Source organism: Sus scrofa, chromosome 15, assembly GCF_054392235.1.
Source record: "Sus scrofa isolate SSC_HxYL_T2T_F1_AM1 chromosome 15, Sscrofa_HxYL_maternal_Yorkshire_Landrace_v2.0, whole genome shotgun sequence".
In the NCBI taxonomy this organism is placed as follows: Eukaryota; Metazoa; Chordata; class Mammalia; order Artiodactyla; family Suidae; genus Sus; species Sus scrofa.
In genome coordinates this window covers 33,525,407-33,541,421 of record NC_139397.1, presented here as the reverse complement: position 1 = coordinate 33,541,421, position 16,015 = coordinate 33,525,407, and the positions used below count along the sequence as shown (strand labels likewise).

At 44.1% G+C, this 16,015-nt stretch overlaps 2 protein-coding genes across 14 annotated transcripts in view; both read right to left on the bottom strand.

The window, feature by feature from the left end:
* LYPD1 (LY6/PLAUR domain containing 1) overlaps positions 1-7,854 on the bottom strand; it is a 45,945-nt gene extending 38,091 nt beyond the window's left edge. For 2 of the 4 annotated variants that reach the window (XR_014828683.1, XR_014828684.1), the window contains exons 1-2: positions 6,520-6,859; positions 5,093-5,230 (exon numbers count right to left, since the gene is read on the bottom strand). Coding sequence is in view for 2 of the 4 variants with exons in the window: in XM_013983958.3 (XP_013839412.1) it covers positions 5,093-5,230; positions 6,520-6,571 (190 nt within the window). In the remaining 2 variants the exon portion in view is untranslated. 4 annotated transcript variants of the gene reach the window in all.
* A 556-nt stretch (positions 7,855-8,410) lies between these two features.
* The window catches only part of NCKAP5 (NCK associated protein 5), a 1,198,715-nt gene continuing 1,191,110 nt past the window's right edge, over positions 8,411-16,015 (bottom strand). For all 10 annotated transcript variants that reach the window (XM_085001422.1, XM_085001423.1, XM_085001426.1 and 7 more), the window contains one exon: positions 8,411-9,907. In XM_085001422.1, coding sequence (XP_084857548.1) covers positions 9,626-9,907 — 282 coding nt within the window. In that variant the 3' untranslated portion in view covers positions 8,411-9,625. The remainder of the gene's footprint in view (positions 9,908-16,015) is intronic.

Sequence of the window (16,015 nt, the reverse complement as noted above, 5' to 3'; positions counted from 1 at the left end):
CCTTGGCAAAGTTAAAATATGGTGATTCTTACATTTTTGTTCTTCGCTTTATTCTTTGAGTGGAATCTTTGGTTTATCTCACTGTTTCAAAATGAATTTGAGGGTGAGAAAGGGCTGGGATGTCCAAAAAGGAGAGAGAACAGGTAGGAGAAGAAAGATATGGAGCAAACAGGGGGCACTGAAAGATTAACGAATGTCACTGGTACTCTGAACAAAGCTGCTTTGGGAAAAAAAAGTTAGAAAATGTCTTTGTGCCTATACTATAATGCAGGTTAAGTTTTTTTACATTCTGAATAGCTGCAAAGCAAGAGGATACACCATTCTCACTCTTTCCCCCCCCCCAAGAATTATGTTTGTTGTGGCTCATTGGTAACAAACCTGACTAGTATCCATGAAGATGTGGGTTTGATCTGTGGTGCCTCTTAGTGGGTTAAGGATCCAGGGTTTCTGTGAGCTGTAGTGTAGGTTGCAGACTTGGCTCAGATCTGCTACTGCTGTGGCTGTGGCATAGGCTGGCAGCTGCAGCTCTGATTCAACCCCTGGCCCAGGGGCTTCCACATGCCGCAGGGTGTGGCCCTTAAAGAAAAAAAGTATACACACATATATGCCATGTGTGCAAGTATGTAAGTGGACATGTCTGCACTTTAAAAAAAAAAGAATCCAGGTAAAAAGGGACTGTGATACAATCTTGGTTAGCAAAACTGGCCCTTCATTCCACCAAACCCACCCCAAGGACAAATTACAGCCTGCTATTTTAAATCTGGCTGAAATTAAGCAAAGCAGAGACTTAGGAGAACATGGGCCATATGGTTAGCTTTCCATGTCTTTCTCCTAAATGTGGATGACTGATTATTTTAGAGACCTCAGGGCCTCACCTGCTACCTCTTATCTAGCTCATGAGAAAATAAGGCAGAAAATTAACCTAGCCAAGGCGTGGAACCATCTCTGCCCAACCTAATGAGCAAAAGGAAGATAGCCATTACTTATACAGCCATAATGTAGATGCAACATGGCACATAAATCAGTAACTTGTGTATTGCAAAACAGACAAATAGATTAATGCACGTGGCAAAGGATGGGTGAAGAGATCGATTAGGTTACCGATTTGGACCATGAACTTTCTCTCAATATAAAACATTTAACTTTTAAATAAGGTTTAGGAGAACCTGTAACATTTTGCTCACTGACAGAGCTATATTTTACCAAGGGACAAAATTGGCTAGTCTATAAAAATTAAATTATGCCCCTTTCACTGTATCTAGTCAAGAGGAAAAACTCTAATTACAAGATTGCACTGTCAAACAAATGCAAATTTGCATTCTTTATACCCTGGTTTTAAAATTCATGGGGGGTGGGCTTCTACTCTGAAGTGAAAATCAATATTTGAAATATTTTGCCCAGTGCGGTGATAAGCAAGAGCAAAAGAAATGTCATTATCACCGGTGCACTGGTACTGAGACACTAAGTCATTAAGTGCAGAGCTGGAGAGAACAAGTCATTCATTATGCAAACATTTAAATATCAATTAGTAAGGACAATGAAAGGAGGCTTCCCTTCTCCATAGCCCATGCCTTATTTTTCCATAAATGACTCAGAGGAAGAAGAGCAGGAAATAATCTCAGCACCTGATAGGAACACTGCTCTGGGGAACAGGTAAAGGTTAATTTTAAATGTACTTCCCAACTGAAAATTAAATGTACCTGCCTCAAAATTCATAAGAGCTGAGTTCGCAGACTTAATCCAGAAAGGACTAACATATTGCATTGCTGATATTTTTTGGGGGAAAGATAATGCTTTTCATTCCTGCTTAATGTCAAACTCGCTTGGTTCATTAAAATCCCTTAGTCCATTTAAAACCCTGGTCTTTCTATATTTATGAAAAATTCCAGTTTGCACAGCACTCAAACTTCAAAATCCTACTGGTTGGTTCTCCTTTTCTTGCAATATCCTCTTTGTGGCTCGTCCACTCAACCAGCTCACTAAGCCTATTAGGTGAATTTGGCAGGCCTGAGAATTGGCCAAGCCTTGAGCACGTTGCCTGGATTATCTTTTCCGCAAACCTGGTGGCCTTTTTTACTGGGTAAGGTGCTGGCCCAGGAAGCAGGTGCCTCTTAGTAACAGCTGGCTGGCAGATGTGGACCAGATATCTAATTTTTCTGGCCCTTGTTTTCCTCCTCTCTAATGCAAAAAGGTTGGTCCAGACCAGCAGGTCTCAATTTAGGGCACTGCACAGTCACTTGGAGGGTGACCCATGGCCAGCTATACCATAGACTTCCAGAACTGACCTTTTCAAGGAGGGGCTCAGGCTTGAGGATTTGCACAGAATTCCAATGTACATCCCTTAGCTATGAGTCCAAAGCACTAAAATCATCAGAACAATATATGTTCCTGGTCAAGCAGAAACCATTCTGGCTCTGAGTCCTACTAGCATCCTTGAACAGGTGTGGTGGGCAGGGAGGGGCTTGCTTTCTCTATAGGGGAGAAGCTGAGCCTGCAGTGGAATTAAAAGCTGGTGGGTCATGTGGCCTGGAAAAACAGGAGCCTTAAGAGGACTCCCAAGAGTTCTTGCTGTGGCACAATGGAATTGGTGGCATCTTGGGAATGCTGGGACACAGGTTTAGATCCCTGGCCTGCCACAGTGGGTTAAGGATCAGGTACTGCCACAGCTTCGGCTTAGGTTGCAACTGTGGCTGATATCTAATCTCTGGCAGAGGAAACTCCACATGCCATGGGGCAGCCAAAAAAAAAAAAAAAAAGAAAAAAAAAGGACTCTCATATTTCAGGGGATACCCCATGTAAAGCACAAAGAGCTTGATGCACAAGGCCACAGGAGAAGTCAGCTGTTGCTAGCGTGGTGATGAGTGTACTAGGACGTGGTCACTTATCAGTTTTTAGGTGGGTCCTCTATCCCTGCCAACAAGGGGAGGGTTAATAGCCATTATATTGATTGGTCTCTAACAATCACATGATGAAAATGGACTTGGTTTCAGGCCCCACCTCCCAACCATCCAGCATCACTCTTTAAATGCAGGAACATGCATTTGGCTGATTTTTATGGAATTCAGGCTCAGAATGCCACATGGGCAAAACTTGCATCCTTTCCCTTGTAACTGGTTTTTCCTTTGAGGCTGTCAACTATTTCTGTTCCTCAAACTTCACAATTGAGCTTGCCTTATTTCTCCCATGTCTGTCACCCTCTGGCCTATGACTGTGGAACTTGGCCTGGATACAGGAACCCTCCTTGACCAAGCTAATAGCGACTTCATGTCAGCACTGACAAATCTGGGAAAGACAGGCATTATCATACCTGTGCCACTTTTTTTTTTTTATAGTGCACAGTGGAGGAGAGAGGGAAGCCAGATGAAAAACTGCACTTTAAAAATGGGGTTTGTGGTGTTCCTCTTAGATACGCTTTTGGAGAGCAAGAAATAATTCTGAGAAAGAACCCTCTTCTGGCTTAATTTGGTTCACAGCTTTTCCTCTCTTCATGGCAACCATATCCCAGGTTATGAAATATGGTACCCAGGTAAGCAGTGGCCTAGAGGATTATGAGGAAGCTCCTAATAGGTCCACATTCCCATTTTTTTCTGTCTCTAAATTATTGCCTGGAAGAAAGCTACACATATCTGAGAGATGCAATAAAGTGCTCAGAGTGATTCTGTTGAAAATCACAGCAGTTCCCCTGGTGGCCGGGCAGTCCATTTTTGCTCAGTTAAAAGTCTCAGGAATGAAACACAAGCAGGAAAGAAAGACTTTGTCAATCTTAATTAAAGAATCATCATAAGTTTTGTCTCATTGCTAATCCATTCCAAAGGTAATAGTCTGCATCTATTAACCCCAAACTCCCGATCAGTTTTGTTTTGCTGTTTTGAAACAACATCCTATGACAAAACAATGCATGTAGCAAGTTATTCTTGAGAGTGACTACATTTCAGATTTCAGGAAGACTGAAAGAATCCACACCTAGGCTGATAATGACCTACAAAGAAGAGCCTTTAAAGCCACATGCACACTCACCATGCAATAGCACAGCCTGGAGCTATGTGCTCCCCAAATAACGGTGGGGTCAGCCTCGAGGCACTTCCAGGCCTTTCCCTAAGAAGAAAGTACTTTCCCAAGGTGCTGGCTGTAAAACTAGAGCCCTTGCATTAAATTGCCAGTGGGTTAAAGGAATCAGTTAACAGTGTGGACCCTTCACCAGGCTCTCTGAGCCGCACACTTCAGTCAACTAAAGAGAAGCAAGGCTTGGGTTCTTTCAATGTCAGTCACTCTTTTTAACATCCTTAAAATAGCAAAGTCTATGTTTATGGGTTTGACCTTGGAATTGAAGCTCGTTTCACTCATTTCCCCCAAGTGGCAGCTGCACTTTTAGAAGGACTTTGATTTTTGATAAGACTATTGGAAGGTGGGGGACGACACGGAGCTCCATCTCAGTGAGAAGATTCTGCATCACACAGTGAGGTTTGCTCTCCCAAGACCACTTTCTTCCTTTACCTCATGCCCAGAACCTCAGCCAGCCCTTCAGCCAGCTGCTAAACTTGGGCTGGGAACTGCATTCCTTTGAAAGATCTTGGCAATTTGTGCCTGGAATTTGATGCATTAGTTCTAAAATTAAATAAAGATCCTGTAGTATTCTTCAAAGAAATATGGCATGGCTCTCTGACAAAACACATTTTTCAAGTGCTGACCTCTGGGAACTTCAACTAGCTTCATATTTCAAGCTGACACTGCTCACAGGCTACTGTCTAGTTGCCCAAGTAGAGCTAGTTATCCATATATTTTCCAGCCTCCTGATCTGCATTTAGCAAAGGAAGGTGAGGAGAGTAAATAAAAAAGAGGAGAGCCACTCATTTAAATACACTTCCCCTCACCAGTCCCTTGGGGAGAAGCCCTGGTAATTAACTCTAATGAGATAAAAGTAGCTTGGAACTCTTCATTTTCCCAACACTGTGAATAAATCACCGACAACCAGTGTGTGCGCATTATATCAAAGTCAGTCCCTTTTGCTATAATGTAAACTGGCCCCCTCACTCCCACCCCAGGCCCAGGCTGGCTGGAGAGGAGAATAGGAGGGGGGCTGCCAGGCTCTTACCTGCACTTTGCTCCATCACTTCTTTCTGACACATGTCTTGAACGTTCACGGTGCAATTCACGATGAACTCGGGGGAGGAGCAGTCGTTATTCAGCTGGAATTCTTCACACTGATAACACTGGATTTGCAACGCCAACCCTGGGAGAAAGACGCAGTCGGGTTCAGACGCAGCCCCAAAAGAGACCGCCACGGAAACCACCATCCTCCCCTCCCTCAAGCAGCCACGCACAGCTGCTGCACGCCCGGGTCGACCAGGAACACGGATGTGGCTGCAGCCGGCAGGGGGCGGCGCGGTGGCCAAGGATCCTGCAGGATAATGTGGGATTTTGCCCGCGACCCCTGAACCCATGCTCCAGAAACGAGGAGTCCATCCAACACCACACCTGGCCTTTCCTCATGAAAGTTGAAAGGAGGAACATTCAACCTGAGAGCGAAGTAGTTCCAGAGACCTGCGTCAGCGCCAGTCTACGCCAAAGGATTTGCCTAATTGTTAATTGGTTACAAATGACTTAATTACTATTTTGGCACCATTCGAGATTGCATTCGCAGACGCCTTTTCAGTTTTATTTTTGAAGTCGGCATTCCTGTGCTGTGGCTCCGAGGCTCCCTAAGTGGGAAGCTCGGGAGGAGATGCTGGACGCTAAGTGCTGCTGCGCCCCAAGTCCCCCGCCTTTCTTCGGGACGATTCTCGCAGCAGCAAGGGTGGCCGCAGCGTGCGAGAAGGGGTGTGTGTGTGTGTACGCGCGCGAGCGCATCCCCGGCTGCAGCACCACAGTCCTTTCTTCCCGGTTTTGGGGGCTCCGTTTGGCTCCGGTTCCCGGTCCGGGTCCCAGCTCTGCAGATCTCGATTGGGAGCCAGACGTTTTCGTACCTCTCTCGGCTCCAGCCTGATGGCTCCGCTCGAATCTAGGCGCTCCAGTCTACACCTAGAGGTCATAGATCCCCCGGCTCCCGGGCGCACCAGCCCGTGATCCGGCGCACCTCCTCCCAGCCCCACATCGGTCACAAGGTGAGCGCAGCAATCTACCCCCAGTGCGATCCCGACATAAACTGCCCCGCCTGCCGCCGCTCACCTGTCTACGGCGCCACTCCCACGGGCTGCTAGAGACGCCTGACAACTTGGTGGGTGCCCCCGCTTGCCTTCGCTCCTTCGCGGAGACCTAGCAAGGACCCTCCCTCCTCCCCAGCCCAGCTTCTCCGCGCAGCCTGAGCATCAGCAGCCCGAGTCCCGCCAATCCGCCGCACCCGCATCTCCTCCAGCAGCGCGGGATTTGGAGACTTTCCCATCTAGCGCCTCTGGGTACCAGTCGCCAAACTCCCGCTGGGCAACCCCTGCGCGGCACCCGCCCAGAGGAGGCAAAAAGGTCGGTGGGTAGATAGGGTGTGCGCGCCTGGCCAGAGGGCTGGCCGAATCTTCATCTTCTTACCTTGAAGCAAGAACAATCCGCAAAAAGTTGCTGCGATGCCGAGGACCCACATCCTCCCGGAGCCGCGGGGCCGGGAGCGGGCAGGCTCATCAGAAGCGGCGACCACCGCCAAGGATGTCCGGGCTGTAGCGGCTGTGGCTGCCTAGGCTATTGGGGCCCGCGCCGCTGCTGCCAAAGCGACCGCCGCCACCACCAAGAGGAGCCGCAGGTGCAGCCGGCGGCGCCTGCATCGCCCGCGCCGGGCTTCCGGCTGCGGGTTGCCGCTCCTATGGTTCGCGCTCTCAGGCGGAGCCGGGGTCTCTGGAGTTGGTGACGGAGATTGAAGGAACTACTGGCGATTAAGAGCACCCAAAAAAGTCTCGCCTCTTCTATCCACCTCCCACTCCAGGCACCACGTGACAGCTGCCGAGTTGGGGTGGGGGTAGTGAGCGGGGAAGCATGGGACCGTCTTTCCACGTCCCCACCCCCCTTCCGATCGCCCTCTTCTCCTGCCTCCGCACGTCCCGGGGACTGTGCCGCCTGGGGGAAAGGGGAGAGAGGGTAGAGAATAGTGTGGCTTTCCAAAGCTGGGAGGCTGGAGACCCGGGAAAGCTTAAGGAGGGCGCAGCAGGTGCCGTTGGGACTGATTGGCCGGGCGCTGAGAGTGGGACCTGGGAAGTGGGGTCGGAAGACCGCGTGCCCAGTGGCCCTCGCAGGGGCGTGCGCCCCTAGACCTCTGCGCCCCTGGGCGCTGGTCTGCTCTCCCGCTGCAGGCTCTGGCCCAACCCACCCGGGCAGCGGGGCTGTGGGAGAAGGGCGCGTTCCCGTGCGTCTGGCAAAGTTACACACCTTCAAGCTCCCTAAGGTGTCCAGTTCAGCTGCGCCTTATCTTCCTCCGAGAAGCCCTTTGGTCGTTACCGGGATTGAATATAGCTGTGGCGGGGTTGGCCGGGTTATGATGCAGACCCTGCCCAGTCCGGCTCGCCTGTTTCGGGCAGCCAGCTCTCGGTTCGTCTGTTGCGTGCACCACGAGGGTGAGGTGACACCGTCCTGTAGCCTAGCCTAGGAGAGGGCCGCCCTGGGGACAGCTGTGATAAGCCGCCACTAGAAAGCAGATCTGAGTGAAGACAGGAGTTGCTCTCCCCCGACCCCTTCCTCCAAAAGGCCGGGCAGCTTCCCTCGGCTCTCCTCGCAACCTCGGGTTATTAGTATATACACCCGCGTCCGCAGCCCAGGACTCGGTCGCTGGTTGACTCCTGCGAACTCCAATCCCTCCTCTTTCGTACAAACGACCCACCTTGAGTACTCCCGGGACGCCACCTTGCTACGTTCGCCTTGCTGGCCGCCGAGCCCTGCAGCAGGTGGTATGCGAGCCCGCCAGAGCGCCTGGGAGCCCCCGCCCCTAATCCGCACGTTCCCACCCTATCCTCCAAATCCCTAGGGCGCATCCATTTCTGTGGTAACGGCTTCCTAAACTTAGCCCATCTTCACGCTCTTCTCCTCAGGCCTCCTCTTGGAGGAAGCTCCAAGGCCGGGAGGCTGATCATTTACTTCCCTATTCTGCCAGCAGAGCGGATCTGGAAAGGGGCTTAAATGACTCTCTTATAATTCCTCAGCAGAGACCATTCCCTAGCTGCCTTGGGCTCCTTCCCTCCCCCACTTTGCCCCCCACTCCGCCCCTCACTTCTAGTTGGATAACCCCTCAGGAGGACAAAAGGGTTTTGACCATTACTCGCTAATCTGCAAACAGAATCTTACAATCGGCTGAATTACTATTTCTGGAGCAGTAAGAGCCAGTTTGCTTATTAGTTTGTTTATTCCTTCAGGGAATTCCTCCTTGGAGCGCGTGCGAGATTCAAATAATTAATGGGCCAATGAGTCCTTGAACAAATTCTTTTAAGCTTTAAGAGTGTGAGATTGTGATATGACTTTTATTCTGAAATAAAACAAAAGAATCTTAAAAAGTCTGAAAGACATTGACACATTAATTTTCATTTGACAACAAAGTTCAAATATGACAAATTGCACAAATTAACCAAATAACACTGATCATCTGATACTCTTTAAAGAAACAAGTGTATACTAAAGTAACCATATAGATCCTAAAAAATCTGTTATGCCTAGTTTACAAGCTCCTGTACAAAAGCAATTATAAATAGTTCACATCTAGAAAAAATACACGGTAACCTTTAAAATAGAATTTATCCTTACATATAAACAGACTTTGTAGAAAAAAAGGATATTAAAAAGTTAAGCATTTTTGTAGCACCACCCATTTTTTACAAAGTGAACATTGCAAATAGGAATTTGCTTTCATTTCTAGATTGCCCAGATTTTAATAAAAAGAGCAGGAAGATAATAATCAACAAATAATGTTGAGAGTGATAGAGAAACACCAAGTAGAAGAGGATGTAAGGAAATGTTTGGAGGGAAAATAGAATTACATCATTTCTGATACACATCGCTTCTGATCAGTGTCACACTTCAGTACCTTTACCGTTTTCAGTAGAAGCAGAATTACACTTGTTACTAGAACCTGAATCTCTCTGGCAATGATTCTGAAACTGCACTAGAATTAAAGTTTCTATCAAATTGAGATTCTGAGATGGAGATTACAGAGTGCCCTCAGGTTTTTCCGCAGGCCCTGTTTTCTGTTTACAGACTGTGCCCACTAACAATTTGAGGACTAAGACAATCACCTAAACAAAAACTGGAGTTGGAATTTTTAAAAAATATATTATCAACTTCTAAGACTTAGTTCATCATTTCAAGAGCATGGCACTGATTCAATTTATTGCTGTCTCTCTCTCTCTCTTTTTTTTTTTGCTACAAATATAATTTTTTTCCAAAAAAATTTACAACTTCTGTACAAGTATTCAAAAAAAGTGCAAAATTAAGACTTCTGTATCGTGGGTGTGTTTACTTTCATCCTCATGGAACACAACAAATAGAGTCTATTTTTATTGCCCTGTCAGGGAAGTTAAGCTCCAGCGGGTTGCTGGCTGTGAATCTGACAGAACAGGCTCTGGTCCTGCAATAGTTTATTTATTGTCATCTCCACCTGCCCCCCTGTTTCTTAAGTGCTCCATTTCCAGCTCACTGAGAGGAAAAAAAAAAAAAAAGTACTTTACACATCATTTGAACCCTGACTTGCACAGGAAGAGAAGCTATCATATAAAGAATCACTCAAAGATTCCAAATTGTCCACCCCAGGCCTATCAGAGCTACTCAGAGAGGCCTCTTCATTTTTTTCTTTTTCTTCCTTTTGTCCTTCAACCTTGTTCAGAGAGTTCTTCTCTTTTGCTAATAAAATCATGGTATTGCTATTATATTTGTTGAATGACTCCAGGGAAATTTTACATAATCTATTCTCAGGATCTTCTCTTGTTTCTTCAACTTGTTTCAACTTCTGCAATAAAAGGAGGAAAAAATATTAGAAACATATTTCTTGGCACAATCAAGTTATTCTATCCAATATTCAATTATTGTCTGTGTAAAGTACAATTTAAAGGGACAGAGGGAACCTACAAGGCTTTAACAACCTTCTAGTATAATTTAATGTAATAATAAAGCCAATTTTAAGGATAAATCAAGACTAACCATTTTATAGAGATAAATAAGTCCCAATTTGCAAATCAGTTAAGTGCCACTTAACTTCATTTTAAATGGATCCATTTGAAATTTATTCAGGTAAAGTGCCTTATTTTTCTGAAAGTTTCAAACTCCTTTCCTTACTCCATATTATTAGTGGTCCTGTTTCTAAATATGGATAGGGGTTGGACTGCAGCCAGAAATGGCAGTTCTATGTTAAGTAAAAAGGAATAAAATCCCCTAAACTGCCATCAAATTTAAGTTCATGTTAAATCTGTCAGGCATTGTCGTGTGTGTGTATTTTGTCCCTTTCTAAGTACATTATTAGAAAGAGATCCCTGGGCTGTGGGGGTGTAGATTCTTCAAGGTCCAAGGGCTTAAAAATCACAGTAACAGGTTTGTACCACAGTAACTTTTCCCTCAGAGGTTCTAGTAAAACCATTTTTCCCCCCCTTTTTTAAAGGCCACACCCATAGCACACGGAAGTTCCCGGGCTGGGGGTCAAATTGGAGCTGCAGCTGCCGGCCTACACCACAGCCACAGCAACGCCAGATCCGAGCTTCATCTGCAACCTATGCTGCATCTTGCGGCAACGCTGGATCCTTAACCCACTGAGTGAGGCCAGGGATCGAACCTGCATCCTCATGTAGACACTGTCAGGTCCTTAACTTGCTGAGCCACAAAGGGAACTCCAAACCCAATTTAAACAGGGATATTTATAGGCTATTACTGGTAGTCTCTGGGACTTCATAAAATACTGCAGGCCTATTTGATAATTAATGCAGGTAAACTCTGTAAACATGCCTATATTCAGTTGCTTAAGGTGCCCCTGATATCCAAGGTGAGAGGAGAGAGGAAGGCAGAGATGCAGAAACTGACAAGTGTGGAGGTGTTAGAGCCACTCCATTTCTCATCTTTTCCTCTTTCACGCAAAAGTTCCATCCAAACATAAGGGACTGGGCCTTAGAGATGATAACAATAGCTACCATTTATTAAACATCCACCATATAAAAGACACTGAACATATTTTATCTATAAACCTTTTTTCCCCAAGCCTGGAAGTTACATCGCCCCAGTTTTAAAGAGGAAAACAAGGCTCAGTGACAGAGTTACTTGCCCAAGGTCGCTCAGCAAGTGATGGAGAACAGGATTCGAATTCCTGTCTGGCTGCCTTCCATGCTCTTATTTTCTACTAACCCAGGCTCTTGTGTAAGCAAGGACAAGATGTCCTGTATTTTTCTTTTTTCATTTTGTCACCCAAATATGCCAAACCATCCCTCTTGCTCCTGTCCAAGGCCCTAACACAGGCAATCCCACTCCGCAAAACCCCGCCCTCCCATTGCTATGATGGATGTCAAAGGTCCAATGACGGACTGTGTTTGGATCTGGGGAAAAAGAGACATGGCCAAAGTCTGTGAGTTCACATGCTAAAGATTTAATAGAAACAGAAAAGAAAAAGAGAAGTGGATGGCTCCGGGGTCCCAAGAGCGGGTTTAGATAGAGTTTTTTACTCTCTTGCTATGGAAGTTGGTGTAATTCTGTGGGAATGAAATCATCCTTAAAAAGTGGTGCTTATTTCATTATACTATTAACATACAGGAGCATCACTCACAGAGCTAATTTTCAATCTGAAATGGTTACCTCGAAACCAGAGAGGGACTGAGGAACAGAGTCCTAGGTGATTACAGAAAAGTGGCTTCATAATTAGGAATAACTTCAGGCAAGAGTCCCTTTTCATGCTGTGCCAATTTTAAGCATTCTTTTTAAAAAATTATAAAGTATAATGCGAAAAATACATGAGAGAGTAGGAAAGCTTTGATGGTACCAAATAGAAGTAAATAGAGGGCATTCAATGTAATTTCCTCCTCACCTGAGTATAGTCTCCCTTTTTCTGTATTCAGCAACCACGATCATTTTCCTTGCCTATTTCTGGTCAATGTGGCTCTCAATTCATTCAATAAACATTTACTAGAGAAGCTATCATGAGGCAGGTGAAAGGTTTTGGTGCTGAGGATGCACAGCTGGATACAGTTGTGTCCAGAATGGGGGCAGGAGGAAGACAGGCCCCAGAGGCTTGCAGACCTGAGCTTGAGTTTTAACTTTTCCACTTTGCCATAGCATCCTTCCTCAGGTAAAATGGTGATAAGACACACCTTATTTCAGGAATGATATAGGTATTAGAAACAAAATACCTGAAGGCTCTGATGTATAGAGTAGGTGCTCAATAAATGGAATGATAAATAATAGCAAGATAGCATTCTTATTCTAGATCGGTGGGTCTTAAACTGTGCTCTCCAGACAGCCTATAGCATCAGCATTATGTGAGAGCTTGTCAGAAATGCAAATTCTTGAGTCCCACCCAGACTTACTACCCCAGAAACACTGAGTCCCAGCAAATGTTTTTTAACAAGGTTACCAGGTGATTCTGACACATGCTCACATTTCAGAATCACTAGAATTTGCAGACTTAGAGGGGCGATAGACAGGTGAAAAGTATAACCGAGTATATTTAGTCAGTGATTTACCACCAAAACACCCATTGTCTGTGGGACACAAATGGTACATCTTGTATGTAGGTTTGGTTCTTTAGTTAATTATGACAAAGGCTACACGGCCAAATAGGTGATGGACATGAAGGAACGGCCCACTGTAAGAAAAAAATCACATGCCTTGTTCGTCTCCCTTTTATTTATTTACTACTTTTTTAATGGCTGCACCTGCAGTATATGGACTTTCCCCAGCCAGGGATTGAATCTGAGCCGCAGCTGCAGCAATGCCAGGTATTTTTAACCCACTGTGCCAGGCTGGGGATTGAACCTGTGCCTCTGCAGTGACCTGAACCACTGCAGATTCTTAACCCACCACACCATAGGAAACTCTGGATCTTCCATTTATTTTCACAGTTTTGATGAGAGGCAGGTAGTAAAATATTTCAGGACTACAAGAACAACATCAGTATAAGAGCGCCAATGAGGGCAAATTGATATCCAGCCTCAGTGTTGGGGAGCTATAGGGAGTGGTGAGAACTGTGGTCATCTCCAGAGTATGCGCCTTGTCCAAAGGCAGAAGCAACTGCTTAGATCTAGTCCACTGCCACTGTGCAGAAATACAGATCATTGATTTCAAAGGTAAGGCCCTAAATCTAGAGCAATATTTGCTTATACTTAAAACCTCTGATTGTAATTATTTGCTTATATTAAAAATGAAACAATAATTTAAAAAACCCACTATGCATATCAAATAGTAATCTTTGTATTGTTTGGATTTCTGAAGTAGAAATGTTTTATACTTCTTTGTAATGTCCTTGCTGACCTCCTCATCCCCCTTCTTCCACCAGCTTTCCCCCTAAAAACCTAGCCTGGTGCTAGTCTCCATGGTGACTGGATGATGGATTCAGCTTTCTTTAGCATCAGCAGAGTCTCAACTGTTGGCTTGGGTTTCTCCAGTGGCCCTGTCAGTGAAGAGTACAAGTAGCTTACTTCCTGTCTTGGTTTAGAACCAGAGGCAGCCTCAACGTTGTTTTGTCAGACAGATCTCAGGTATTTTTAAAAATTTGAAGTCACATAACATTTAGATTTAAAACCATAAGGAGAGCTCTCGGTCCAACAGTAATGTGATAAAGATGGATCTGTTGAATGGCAGCAAAATAGTGCACATCACTTTTCAGCAACAGAATGTGAAGGTGCTTTGAACACTAATTAAGTAATAACAGTTAGCATTTAATTGAGTGCCTGCTCTGCACAGACATTCTGCTAAGCACGTTGCATGGATTATCTGTTTTCATCCTCACATCAATTCTACAGGGCAGGTGTCAGTATTATCTCCATTTACAAGCACTGGAGGCTGGGGGAAGTTAAGTAACTCGTTTAAGGAAGTTAAGTAACTTGTGTAAGTATGTGGTGGAGTTTGGATTTGGACCTAGGCAGTCTGCCTGCAGAGCCCAAGCTCTTAACCTCTATCCTGGAAAAGAAGGTTTTTCACAAATATCAGCAAATATTATCTTTAATTAAGGGGAGCATCTGAAAAAAGAATCACAGAACAACAATATTAATGATATTAATGATAACGAACCCAGTAAAGATTACTGAGGAAGAATGCGTGGGTTTCATAAAACATTGTCATTTCCTTTGTATAGTGTATTTCATTGGAATTATGATAAAATCCATATACTACACTTGCCACCTATAGGTGGCAACAGTTGTACAGTTCACTTTCCAGTGGGGCTTTTTACTGCACTTGGGAACAGAAGTACGGCCAAAAGGGGCAAGAATGTATTTTCAAATTTAAAATAAATAGCTTTGCTTCTTTTTAAATATCTTCCTATCTTTCCCATAATGATGACATCATTAATAATATCAAACAAGAAGTAGATAGCGACATACTCTCCAGAAATCCCTTGATAATTATACCTTAACTAATTAATTCCTTGTAGTTAAATAACCAATCAAACCAATCTACAATGTGAATAATCTGTGGTCTTGATTCTCAGAGAGAGTTTCATAAAAGAGGGGGTTGGCTCTTAGAATGCTTCTGAAGGGTGAGCAGGATTAATATACCCAGTAAGTAAGAGGGAGGGCATTCCAAGAAATTCCCATGTAATTAATGTGCCCCTGTTGCATCTGTAGACCACTCTAAGGCTATGTCAGGTCTAGTAGTTGCCCACATAGCCTGTCTCTTACCCTTTGGATTTTGGAATGGATGAAATCACTGTAAAAACAGAAACACAGACAGATATATGCCTATCCCAAGGGGTTCTAAGAATTCCACCCCAGACTCAGGTAATTATAACCTGTGTTATAAATGATATATAACTCTGATTTTCAAAGAGTTTTCCCATCTATGATCTCATTTTACTCTTACCTCAGCCTGGAAAGTGAGGGAGGCTAGTGTCAGGTGTACTTTACATGGGGTGTTTATGGCATCTGGGGTTCATGCAAATTCAAATTCAAATTCCGGTGAAATTAGACCTGGAAACTTGGTTTCCTGGTTTTAAGCATGGAAGCCCATGCCATTTTTCCCCACAGTCAACAATAATCAGAAGGAGAGATTTCGTCTAGACCAATTACCTGAACACTAGAAAGGATCAAATGAATAGAAGGTGTTATGTGACCTTGCCATAAGAAAAGATAGGGAGAATATACACGGTGGTGTAGAAAAACTGAAGTGATAAACCAGAAAAAAGACATGCATGATGATATCAACTTCAGAAAGATACATGCTATATACATGTACAGCCAGCAACTTCTGCCCATAGCAGGGGAGAAACAAGTGGCAAATTCATGATAGAGCAGAGTGGATGAGTGTTCTATGATGATATTTCATATACATTTCCATCTGTTGACCATATTTTTTCAAAGATTCCTTCTTTTTTTTTAAAGTTGAGGTACAGTTGATTTACAATGTTGTGTTAGTTTCAAGTATACAGCAAATAATATATATATGTATATTATATGTAATATATTATATGTAATATACATATATATATACACACACACATATATCAGATTCTTTTACATTATAGGTTATTGCAAAATATTGAGTATGACTCCTTATACCATACAGTAGGTCCTTGTTGTTTATCTGTTTTATGTATAGTAGTGTGTATATCTGTTAATCCCAGACTCCTAATTTATCCTTCTCTCTCTTTCCCCTTTAGTAACCATAAATTGTTGTTTTCTATGTGTGTGGATCTATTTCTGTTTCTCATCCATTGACTATATCTTGAAAATATTGGTTAATATGTCTACTGTAAAATATCAAGACATTCAAATTTACTTGTGGAATTCAAATGAAAAGCCATTCTTTGGCTGGGTACTAATATTTATGAAGAGGATTAGAACTTTTAGAACAAATTAATGTAAATGACATCTTCATCAACATAATTTCTTATGTATCTGTTGCTATAATGATTCACTACCAATCAGTT